The sequence below is a fragment of the Piliocolobus tephrosceles genome, chromosome 2, assembly GCF_002776525.5.
Source record: "Piliocolobus tephrosceles isolate RC106 chromosome 2, ASM277652v3, whole genome shotgun sequence".
NCBI classification, from domain to species: Eukaryota; Metazoa; Chordata; class Mammalia; order Primates; family Cercopithecidae; genus Piliocolobus; species Piliocolobus tephrosceles.
Genome location: NC_045435.1, coordinates 188,634,394 through 188,647,065, shown reverse-complemented (window position 1 = coordinate 188,647,065; position 12,672 = coordinate 188,634,394). Strand labels below are relative to the sequence as shown.

The 12,672-nt window shown below is 46.1% G+C and overlaps 1 protein-coding gene across 1 annotated transcript in view; it reads left to right on the top strand.

Moving 5' to 3' along the window:
- The first annotated feature begins 772 nt into the window (after positions 1–772).
- The window catches only part of MB21D2 (Mab-21 domain containing 2), a 122,442-nt gene continuing 110,542 nt past the window's right edge, over positions 773–12,672 (top strand). The window contains exon 1 of the mRNA XM_023214897.1: positions 773–1,296. Coding sequence (XP_023070665.1) covers positions 1,086–1,296 — 211 coding nt within the window. The 5' untranslated portion in view covers positions 773–1,085. The remainder of the gene's footprint in view (positions 1,297–12,672) is intronic.

Below are 12,672 nucleotides of genomic sequence, written 5' to 3'. Positions count from 1 at the left end.
TTCTGTCACTCCATCTGGCAAATAGTGCGTACTCAAATTTTATCCGTTGAATGAGAAAATGTTCATCTTGTCATTCAACATTCCTTGGAACCCGGGGCAATTCATTGTTTCCCCTCTCCCACACCCACACTTCAGTTTCCCTGTCTTTATAGGTTGAATCTCATTAACTCATTATATGTTAAGATAAACTGTTATTCAGGTCATTCATCACCTTGGGCAAAGGTAGGGATATTCTAGGGGTTAGTGGGAGTGCCAATACTGGGTTATATGTGGACTCTCTTTTTTGATACGCTCCATCCTATCATCTTGGCAATCCAAGAGGAAAAGGGTAGAAGACAGGTTTCATATTCCTTAAGGCAGTTTCCTTTACTATTTAAAGGTATTGGAGTTCTTGGGATAGAGAGGTAAACGCGCACAGGGATGTCCTCCCCCAGGACACCGCCCTTAAAATCAAACGGAGGAAGACTTTCTTCTCCTTGAATGCGCTTGACGAACCCTGCCCAGAAAGGGGATGGGGGGACGGCCGTGGAGGTGGAGAAAGAATGCATCCACACCTCGCGCGTCTTCCCAAGTACGGATTGGCAAGTGGCATATGCGCGCAGACCTCTGTCATTTATTTATTTTCCTTTCCACTGGGTGCGCTGTCCCTTTAAATGGAGACGCTGGTGCTGGCTCCGTAACACCGGAGCCGGCAGCTTGTTGATTTCAGAGCTGGTGAATTTCACATTGTTTCCACTTCACTTTCCTCGCTCGGGGGGAGGCTCCGGTTGGCTCTACGACCGCTGTTGCTGCTGCCAGCGAGGGCCAGGGCAGGGCAGGGACGCGCAGCATCGGGGCGGGCGTGGGGCCGGGAAAAGGGTGTCGGGGCCACACACGCACCCTCGCTGCAGTCCAGCTCCTCCCGAAGCTCGCACGCCCAGAGCGCACGGAGCTGGGGACTGCCCGCCCAGACGCCCGCCCGTCAACCCGCCCACGGGCCGGGGCCAAAGCCTGGGAGCCTGCGAGGGGAGGAGGCCCAGGGGGGCGGGGTGGGGGGCGGGGGTGGGTGCTGCGCTGCCGCGGAGCTGCTACTCGGCGCGTTTTGCATGAAGATGGCGGCTCCCACCGCCAGCAAGGCAGCCTCCCTGGGCTGTAACAACAAGCCTGCGTTCCCGGAGCTGGATTTCAGGTCGGGAGCTCGGGTGGAGGAATTGAACAAACTCATCCAAGAATTTACGAAGCACGACCAGCGGGAATACGACGACCAGAGAGCGCTGGAGATTCACACAGCCAAGGATTTCATCTTTTCCATGCTGGGTAAGGAGGAAAAAGGGGGAGGTGTGTGTGTGTGGTGGGAAGCGGAGTAGAAAACCTATTCCCCCTTCTCGACCTCTTCCCTTCTCGGTTTCCTTCCCGAGCCGGTGCCTGGGGTATAAGCCATCTCCGTTCCGCCTCTCTCTTCTTTCTCCGCGGAAAGCCGAGCTGCCTGCCCTCCCCTCCTTACTATACTTTACGCCGTGTCTCCCTTTTCCCCTGTTCGCTTGCTCTTTTGTTAATTTCTCCGCCACCGGGGGCTTGGCAGGCAGGTGAGGCGTTCGCGGTGAAGCTTTGCTCTGTTGGGGGAAGCCCCTGAAAGCGCGTGCGGTCCAGGTGAGCCCCTGAGGTGCCTTCCCTTGAGGGATTTGGCTGCCGGAGGCAAGGACCTGCGCCTTCCCGATGCCGGCTCTTGGGTGCTCTCCCGAGCTGGGCAGCGGAGACGGCTCAGGGCTCTGGCTTGGCGCCCGAGCGACAAGTTGCTTCTCGCGTCTCGCGGCGCGGCGCTGTCATGCCGAGCCCCCGGTGGCCAAACTTGTTGGGTGTTCCCGAGTAACCCGCTGAAGTAGTCTGGGCGTCCGGAGTTCCTGCAACTTTGATTTGCAAATTGACTTCCCTTTGAAGCGTTCGGAAGCATTTCCGGTGCTTCTCCAGGCTCCCGCTGAGCTCGGAATTCCTAATTCCCAGCTCTTCTGTGACCGGGCGCCGAGCTCGGGCCGCAGAGGAGCGCCGGTTCCTTGCTCTTTGTGTATTGTCTTAGCGCTGACCGACGGAGGTGCCCAGAATTTCCAACCCCGGAGATGTCGGGGGCTAGAAAATGTGCCCCCTACGCCCACCTCCAGCCCCTCACCTACGGCTCCTGAAACATGATCGAATGCTGTGTAAAGGAACATAATTGAGCCAGGCCCGGGAGACCGAGGCCACCCTCCCCAGGTGTCCTGCCGTTGGGATTATTGCTACTGCGGTGTAGTGTGAGTTTGCCAGGCGCCTGGGTTGTAGCTTGCGGCTCCGCCAGTGGATCCGTGGCTGTCATGCGGTGCGTGGCCCGCGGTCAGCATTCCGCAGAACTGGTACTCCAGGATAGTGCTGCTCTAACGCTCGTCACTGTGTGTTCTCTACAAATAGATCAGCCAATTTTCCGGGTGTTGAAAAATTTGATTGGAAAAGGTCTTTTGGCCACAGAGGAAAACAGGGCTTTTCTATTTCTCCTGCAGTCTACTTGGGTTTCAGTTGGCTGTTGCTGCTTCTGTCCTGGGATACTTTCTTCCTTCTAGGTTTTCTTCTTCCTCACTGCCCAAGGAGGGGGTAATACAGAGTGAACGTGTCGGTGTCCGCTGGTAGTTGTTCACGCGTTGGGAAGTTGGATGAAACATGTTAAAACTCTTGGATGGTTTTTACCTTTTGCGCCGCACTCTCCAAGTGTATCCTACCTTGCGTATGGGGTTGAAAAACTCTTTTTATTGACAGATTCGACCGTTCAACTATTTAGATGAATAGATGAATTAAATATATATGTATATATTTTTAAATTCATAACCTGGTAGGAGTGAGCTTCCAGAGGGAAGCCTAAAATGCTTACAAAGCCAAAAGCCAACATAGTGATTGTCAGGAAGGTGGGGACACACACAGAAGGCTGAGGGCAGGTATTTAAGTTGTTTAGCTAATCATAGCTTTTCTCTGTGGCACAAATGATGGAAGTCTGCCATTGTGTTAATACAGCCTCAGATCATTTCTGACGTCACTTGCGTAGGTCATTTACTAGAAGAAGGTACTGGGTCACCCCCAGTTAGGGTAGCCATAGGTCAGGAACTGGGATAATGCAGGGAGGGTAAGTTTAAGTGCCTGGCTCATTAGGAACTTCTGTGCCTAACTCCATAGCTGATACACTGAGTCAGCAAAGCTTTTATCCAAATATAAAGAAGTAAATTATTCTAGGGTGCTTAATTTTTGCATGTGTTTAATGCCATGGGTGGCATTGTGTTGACAGGCAAACTAGATTTGCTTCTATTCCTTTTTACCCAGTCGACCTTGCAAGCAGTCTTTCTTGCCCCCTGGGAATTTAGCATTTCCACCTACAAGAGAGAAAAGCCAGGAGAATGTCATTTAAGCCTTTTGCCCCTCTGGACACTAGAAGGCAGATGGCGAAATGAGCTTGTCTGTGTGTGGTGCTGCATTCATTTGTGAGTTCCTTGCTTTCCTTTAATGAGTTGCTGGCTGCTCTAGACAAGTGGAGGTTTGGCGACAGCAAGGGTTCCTATGTGGATTTACTTTTTCTAAAGCAGATTTTGGCCTAGCTTAAAGAACAAAATCATTTTTTTGTACACTTTGTTTCACTTGCCACAGCCTTGGTTCTTTAATGAATATGCAAATGAAGTCTCTTAATGACCCCTAGCTTGTTAAGGTGTCACTTGGGTGGCACCAGGCCCTCATTTCAGGGAGTTGTGGGGGGGGCAAGTCCTCTTGGCTTTGTTCTGTATCCGAGCTGCACCTGAGGATTGTTAACAGCTTACAAATATTATCCCCTCACGCAGAATGAAGTGGCCAACCATGAATTGGGTGCAAGCCTCTTTCGTGGAGCTGAGAAAAATACTGCCTCATGTTTCAGGCAGTTGGCGGGGGTGAGGCATGTTACTCTCTTTTTCTGTGAGATTGTTAGGCAAGTCTGAAGCCCCTCCAGCTTCACAGATCCTTTTCATTTTGTCTCGTTTGGAGGAATTTTACACTGAAGAGCAAGGAGGTGGTAGACAGCTGTCGTAATCAATGACCTGTCAACACCAAGACACTCCACTGTCTTATCAAAGCAGGGTTCTGCACAAGCTGTGGGGTTGATCTGAGCCTGCTGGTGGTCACTCTGGTCTCTGGGATCTGTCCTGATGCTCTCTGTTTGTAGAGATTCTGATTTTTTTTTTGGAGGCAGGTGTTAGCTGCCATTGTCTAGATTCACTTCTGATTCCTCTATACCTTGGTGTTTTAGGAGAATGATTGGTGTTATTAGCTTGTTAATATTTGAGAGCCCAGACTGTGCGAGAGGCTGGCAGTGCATAATAAACACCATTTATCAAAATTCAGGGAAATGGCCAGAGTTCATTAATGTTTTAATAATATTTGGTATTTGCATAATGTCTCTGCCGGCTCTTTTGTTATCTTCATTCCCTGGTGAGGCTGGGTGGAGACTGGTTTGTGTCCCCATTGAACAGATGCAGAACGGGGTATGCAGATGCTGGAGAAGGCAGGAAAGAGACAAGCCGTCACCTAACCTACAGACCAAGTGGTTGGTACCATGGCATGATTTTTAAGGTAGTTAATCATTTACTAATTGTCTTCTCAGGGCCAGGACCCTCACATAGACTTTTCAGGAGGTGTTGCTTTCCCATTACATAGATGAAGATATTGAAATCTAGTGGGGTTAAGAAACTGGATATCCAGGGTCACGTAGCTAGTAAATGGTAGAGATGCTACTAAAACTCAGATCAGCTTTACTCTAAGACGTGTTTCTCTTTTCTTACTTGAGACTATTAATAATAGATGCATAAAATCCAGAGGAGAGGCTTTGTTTAAAAAAAATAACTTCTTCTTTCAGGCTTTTGTTTCTGATTTTAGCTATAAGTTTTAGCATAATGTAAGTAGATTTCTGGAACAGTCTGAGTTCAAGTATTCTATAATAAGATCTCCTATTTGAATTTTTGATTGAGAAAATCACAGTAATTATAATAAAATGTTAAAATCTATAGTTCCATTCCCAATCTGCCTCTTGTTGGCTGTGTGGTTTTAGTATTCTCTCTCTCTTTTGTGAGACAGGATCTTGCTCCGTTTCCCAGCCTGGAGAGCAATAGTATGATCATGGCTCACTACAGCCTCAAATTCCTAGGCATAAGCGATCTTCCTGCCTCAACCTCCCTAGCGGCTAGGACTAGTGGTGTGTACCACCATGCCCAGCTAATTTTTTATTTTTTTAAATTTTTGTTTAGATGGAGTCTCACTATGTTGCCCAGGCTGGTCTCAAAATCTTGCCCTCAAGTGATCCTCCTGGCTCGGCCTCCCAAAGTGCTGGGATTACAGGCATGAGCCACCATGCCTGGCCAGTTTTTTCATTTATTAAACATGGATAACAGTAATGCATTGTTTTTCAGAACTGTTATGTCAGAATGTGAAGTTACTTTGCTAACTAAAAATACATACATGAGTTTATTATTTAAAGAAATGTTTGTTTATTTATTTGAGGCAGGGTCTCGTTCTGTCACCCAGGCTGGAGTGCAGTGGTGCAATCTCAGTTCACTGCAATTTCTACTTTCCAGGCTCAAGTGATCCTCCCACCTCAGCCTCCCAAGTAGCTAGGACAACTGGCTAATTTTTTTTTTTTTTTTTTTTTGGAGACGGAGTCTCTTGTTGCCCAGGCTGGAGTGCAGTGGCACAATCTCAGCTCACTGCAACCTCCGCCCCTGGGGTTCAAGCGATTCTCTTGTCTCAGCCTCCCAAGTAGCTGGGATTACAGGCATGCACCACCACACCTGGTTAATTTTGTATTTTGTAGTAGAGACGGGGGTTTCTCCATGTTGGTCAGGCTGGTCTCGAACTCCTGACCTTAGGTGATCTGCCCGTCTCGGCCTCCCAAAGTGCTGGGATTACAGGCATGAGCCACTGTGCCCAGCTACTTTTTTTGTATTTTTGGTAGAGACAGGGCTTTGTTTTGCCATGTTGCTCAGGCTGGTCTCACACCCCTGAGTTCAAGCGGTCCACTTGCTTCAACCTCCCAGAGTTCTGGGATAAAAATGTACTTTCTTAGAAAATCCAGTGAACTTAAATTGGAATTATTTCTGCAGCTTTACATATGAAAGAACTATGGAGTACAATTAGGGTAGCCCAGGAGGATATTGGCTGGTACTATGTGCTGATAGTGGTGCTAGCTACTTTGCCTAAATCCATTAGCTCATGTAATCTTTTTTCCACAACTGTGTAAGTACAAGTATCATGACTATTTTGGAAGTGAAATAGATGTTATTATCCCCTTTTAAAGATGAAATGGTGAGGCTCAAAGAAAGAAGTCAAGAACTTAGGCCAAGATCATTCAGAGTTTGAGATTGAATCCAGTTATTCCTGACTCAGAGGCTCATATTCCTTTTACTGTAGTAGGAATTGGTTTCCATCACTTTTGGGTGAGACATACTACACTCAATAGCCTGCCTAGCCTGTAGGAGCAAAGATAATTTCTTTTTTTTTTTGAGATAGAATTTCGCCTTTGTTGCCCAGGCTGGAGTGCAGTGGCACGATCTCGGCTCACTGCAACCTCTGCCTCTTGGGTTCAATCGATTCTCCTGCCTCAGCCTCCCAAGTAGCTGGGATTATAGGTGCCCACCACCATGCCTGGCTAACTTTTGTACTTTTAGTAGACATGTGGTTTCACCATGTTGGCCAGGCTGGTCTTGAACTCCTGACCTCAAGTGATCCACCTGCCTGGGCCTCCCAAAGTGCCGGGATTACAGGTGTGAGCCACCACGTCTCGCCTGAGATAATATCTTTTTGTCTTCCTGTCTGTCCCTCTTTCTCTCCGTTTTTTTTTTTTTTTAAACACATCTGACAAATAATGAATGTAATAGTGTTTGCCAGTCAGCATGCAGGGTTCTGAGGATAAAATGGTGAGCAAAAATTTGAGAAATTCACAAGGGCCTTTAGGGACCCTCCCCCTGTTTCCTTTGCCCACCGACTCTAGCAGGATATTTTGCTGGCTGTTTCTCCTCCCAGGCCAGTAAGTGCCATGTGGCCACTTCAAAGATGTAAACCACGGTGTGGTGCTCCTGGACCTACCATATTTTTAGGCACTTTCCACAACTCCAGAGTGGGTAATTTTGAAGCCCCGCCTTTCCAGTGTTTCATTGCTGCTTTTCCCCTCATGAATTCCCCCAGCAGGATTTACCGTGAGAATTTATCATGCATTGGTGTTTCACGGGCCTCCAAGTGCCTGGGAGCTTCGCGAGAGTTGTGCTCGCTTATGTGCTACATCTGTAGAGTGGACAGGATAATCTCAGAAGCTTGTTCTGTCTCTGAGAACATTATGTGTCCCGGGCAGGGGATCCCTCTAAACATTGATTTCTGTGCTAGTTTGGATTGGTTTCAATTCCCCCTCCATGGTTCTGGGCGGTGGCTGCCTTTCATCCGTGAGAGAAGAGGCCTAGAACTGTTGACAGCCCTGGATCTTCCGGTCATGCCTTGTCGTGCCACCCATTGGATAATGCATTGCTCACAGTTAGGCTGAGCCCCTTTTTAATTCACAGAAATATGAGATTCTAACAATTCAACATCTCTGGTCCCATTCAGACCTAGTGAATCCAAATCCCTGGAATCCCCCGATGAGCTGCTCAGCATTTCAACATCCTGTCCCGTGTTAGGCCTCATGTTCTGCATTCTCTGTTCTAGGCACAATGAGCGTGATTCCAGTTGACTTTTGAGAGTAGAACCAAGCTACTGAGCCTCATGAGCAGATAATGTCTGCCTGTTCCTGGAAAGTAATAACAGAGTTCTTGCACCTGGGACAGAGACAAAGCGGCATAGTGAGTGAGACAAGCGTGTTTACTCTGTCACAGGTTTTCATAGGACTTTACATTATTGTATCATTTCATCATCACCGTTACACTTTGAGGTGGAAAAAAAACTGTGGTGAACCCTAGAATTAGAAAAATACAGGAATTCCTCCAAGTTGACCAGCAAGTGAGTGGCATAGATGGGACTTAACCAGGGTCAGGATGAATACAAAGCCCTGGCTTTTAACAAGGACAATATTCTGCGCTCAGGAGGGCCAAGAGACTCAGATTTTACCTCTGAATCTGCAGTTATTAGTATTTGCTGTGTGACGTTGGGCAAGTCACTCAGACTTGAAGCCTCAGTTTCTAAATATATAAGTTGGGGTTAATAATTATATGTACTTCATGCGTTCAGGTGCATTCAATTCTGAATCTGAAAGCTTTTATATAAAATAGGAGAAAAGGGAATTTCTGAGTTATTGTACCAGCTGTTTTATACTCTGTAGTATGTGTTTTACCCTAAGTCTCCTATGAGGGCCTAATTTTGCCCATTTTCCAACGATAGAAAATATAAAGGAAAAAGTAAAATCACTCCTAAACTTTAATCACTATTAACATTCTGATGCATTTTTTTCCTAAACATCTATGTTATACATATGCTTATACCTAGACATATATGTACATTACATAACAGGGATGGTATGGGATCCATGTCCTTTTATTAATAGTAAATTTATCAATATGCTGTCATCTACTGCATTTTAAAAGAGGAGCTGTAAGTTGAAACCTGTAGAATGATGTTTTCCTAGCTTCTTTCATTCATCTCTCTTTGTTCCAAAGAAGATGCATTTCTAGAACTTAGAGCACATTGTGTTATTTAGGTGTATATGTATGAATGACAGGTCTCACTCCGTTGCCCAGGCCAGAGTGCAGTGGCACCATCACAGCTCACTGTGGCCTCGACCTCTTGGGCTCAAGCCATCCTCCTACCTCAGCACCTCGAGTACCTGGGACCACAGGAGAGCACAGCCAAATCTCTCTCTCTCTCTCGTCTCTCTCTCTCGTCTCTCTCGTCTCTCTCCCTCTCTCTCTCTCTGTGTCTCTCTCTGGCTCTCTGTCGACAGTCTTGTTCTGTCCCTCAGGCTGAAGTGCAGTGGCCGATCTCAATCTCAGCTCGCTGCAACCTCGGCCTCCCGGCTTCCAGTGATTCTCCTGCCTCAGCCTCTGGAATAGCTGGGACTACAGGGCGTGCCACCGTGTCTAGCTAATTTTTTGTATTTTTTGTATTTTTTTTTTTGAGACGGCGTCTCGCTCTGTGGCCCAGGCTGGAGTGCGGTGGCGCGATCTCGGCTCACTGCAAGCTCCGCCTCCCGGGTTCTCCTGCTTCAGCCTCCCGAGTAGCTGGGACTACGGGCGCTGCCACCACGCCCAGCTGATTTTTTGTGTTTTTAGTGGAGACGGGGTTTCACCGTGTTAGCCAGGATGGTCTCCATCTCCTGACCTCATGATCCTCCCATCTCGGCCTCCCAAAGTGCTGGGATTACAGGCTTGAGCCACCGTGCCTGACCGAGCCGTTTTTTTCTATCAGAGTTCCCTAACCTGGGTCCATGGAAACAACATGGAGCCTGTGAACTTGAGTGGGGAGAAAGGACATCTTTATTTGTATTAACCTCTAACTTAAATATAGCGTCTTCTTTCAAGGTGGGAAACCATAGTGTTATTAGCGGGACATACGTTTTTGTTGCCAATAGAAATCCCAGGCATCTTTATTTCACGTTGCAGTTGTTGCAGATATCTCAAAAACTGTTTACTGCTGCTTTGAAATTATGGTGGATATTATACTTGCTGCTAGATTTTATTATTTAAGGCACTAATAATCACATATGGTACTCTATCACAAATTTACTTTAAAATGCATTTTATATTTTAATACTGATTTTCTTGGAAATCTTGTGTGATGTTATAATATTCATCTAAATAAGCTATTCTCCACAGGGGTCTATAGGCTTCTACAGTCTGTCGAGAGGATCCATGTCACAGAAACAAGTAAATGTCCCAGCTTCTACAGATGGCCTTCTGACACCTTATCTATGCTTTATTTTTCTCTCCCAGCTCAGATGCCACTTGACTCATGAAGCCTGCCTGTATCTCTTCGAGAAGAAGAAAATTTACCTTTCCTGTGTTTCCGCCTGATGCCTGGTCCCTTTTATGGCCCTTAGCCTATTCTTTCCCATGCTGTAAAGAATCCCTGGCTTATTTATCTTTACAGCACCCGGGGGGTCATGCACCTAGTAGTTGCTCACTAAGTGTGATGTGACTTGAGTCACTCTTTAAAAGAGCTCTTCCCAGTGAAGCTTTTTATTGCAGTCTCTGCGAAATTAGCACTTTCTAACCTTGTCTTTTTATGATTTTTAAAAATCCATTGAGCTATGCTATATCATGTTTTCTGGAGTCAAGAAAATCTTGATCTTATCTCCTTATGTGGTAGAGGGGTGCAGGGCGAGTTTTTCTACATTTCTTAAGACTTATCCTAGGGCAATATAAGAAATGTCCGTAGTGATTGCTGTAGCTTGTTGACTGGGAACAGCAAACTGCAACTCATGACTCATAGGAATGTTCCCTTTCTTGTGGACCCTAGTGTTTCCTCACAGGCATGTTAGGGCACCTCTGGACCTCTGGCATGCCCACACTCAGGGCTTTCCAGAATGCACAGTGGGCACACGTTATCTTTCTCATTATGGCGTTTGACGTGCTTATCAGTCATCCTCCCAAGTGTTTGGATGGTTCATCTGGAATGCAAGTTGTAGGAATTCTTTATTATTATAAACTACTGTTATTTGCCCTCAATCATAATTTACCTTTGCACAGTGCTTTATAGATTACAATAAATATTCACATCTGGTGTGGTATTATCCTTAGGCGAGGCCTTTGAGAAAGGTTGTAGAGGAACTGTTAATCCCCATTTCTAGATGGGAGTACTGAGACTCTGGGAGCTGATGTGACTGAGTTCTAGGTCACAGAATCAGTTGTAGATCAAGACTCCAGCCGCAGTGTCTTCTGCCGCAGTCAGTATATCACCTGGGAAGAGCTTATAGACTTTTCTACCCTTAGCCATCTTTCTTGTGTTGCGGGGATTGATTCCATAGTTGCAGACAAGGGAAGGATAATAGGTTTCATTCCCCTTTGGACCTCTCCACTGTCCACCTGAGTCAAGGGTATATAGGGGGTCAGTTTAACTGAGACTGGAATGAGTAAATGCAAGCCCTATAGACATTCATTCCCCAGGTCTGATTTTTAGGCCTTGCCCAACTCATCCTTAGGGCTTGTGACAGTGTTTACAATAGACCTAGGTAAGTACTTGCCTGCTGAGTAATCTCTCTTAAGAACTGTTCATAATTATGCCCTTCCATGAGGCCCTGTTTCCAGGAAACAGCTATCTGTTTTTCATCCACTTAAGTGCCTTTTCATGAATTCACTCTACACAAGATAAAGAGATAACTAGGGACAGTGCTGCTATGAATAAAGCTGGCATGGGAACTGTTCAATTTGTTTATGTTTTATATTTTTTCCTTAACGCAAGAAGACTTGCGAGTTAAGTCAGTAGTGGGAGTTGGTATAAGTCTTGTTTAGACTTTTGTCTCTTCCAACTACTATTTGAATATCTACAATGTGTGTAGAATGGTGTTAAGCATTCATTCATTCATAAATTCATTCAACATATGCTGGCATGCCTGCCATGTGCTAGTGTAATTATTGGTGCAATTACGTGTAAGTGCACAGAGTAATGAATGAGAACCAAGACCACGACCTCCATAGATCTTCTTTTCTCTGGAGGATTTAACAAAATTAAGCATGCAAGTAAACAGGGGTGTGTGCTGTAAAAAAACAAGACGCAAAGAATATGATGATGGTGGGCAACTGGTAGGATAGAGTGAAGAGTGCTTGAGAAGCCTTCCTGGAAGCAGAGACGTTTGAAATGGAAGAAGCAGCAGCAGCTGCAGCAGCCATCTGAAGACTGGCTAAAAGTGTATTGCAGGTAGACAGACAGCAGGTGGAAAGGCCTGAGGTGAGGGGTAAACTTGAAAGGAGCTTTCAAGATGGCTTCAATTTTAGCAAGTTTCATTTGGTCTATGTTCAGATAAGTCCTCTGATGGGATGGCACTGCCTGCCTTGGCATTTAGTGAGCTTCCTGTGGGTTTTCCAGGTGGGACCACACTTTTGCTAGACTCCTGTTAATAGCATTCAGGGATGGCGGGGGTGGATAGGAGGAATGTAGAAAAGTTGGATGACAAGTCCTCAAAAGGTGCTCTGTAGCCTTGTGATTCTCAGATTTTACCCCTTGATAGTCCTAGGCCAGAAACAGTGACTTCTACATTTGGTGATTTATGGTTCAAGCTGCAGTTTTCATGGGATGATGCTGATAGGCCTCTATTTTTATCTAGTCCTCCACAATTTACAAAATACTTTCATATGTATAATCTGATTTGATTTACTCCTCACAGCAACCCTAGGAAGTATTATTATTGTATCTATTTTAACACAGGAAGAAACAATAATCAGGAGAAGTTAAGTAACTCATTCAAGGTCACTAAATGGTGGAGGTGGGATCAAACTCAAATCCTTTGAAACTCACCTTTCATATTACAATAATTTTTCTTTTCGTTTCGTTTCCTTTTCTTTCCTTTTTCTTCTTTTTGAGACAGGACTTGCTCTGTCACCCAGGCTGGAGTGCAGTGGTGTGATCTCAGCTCACTGCAGCCTCAACCTCCTGGACTGAAGCAGTTTTCCCACCTCAGTCTCCTGAGCGGCCAGCACTGCAGGCAGATGCCTCCATGCCTGGCTAATTCCTCTCCCCTCCCCTCCC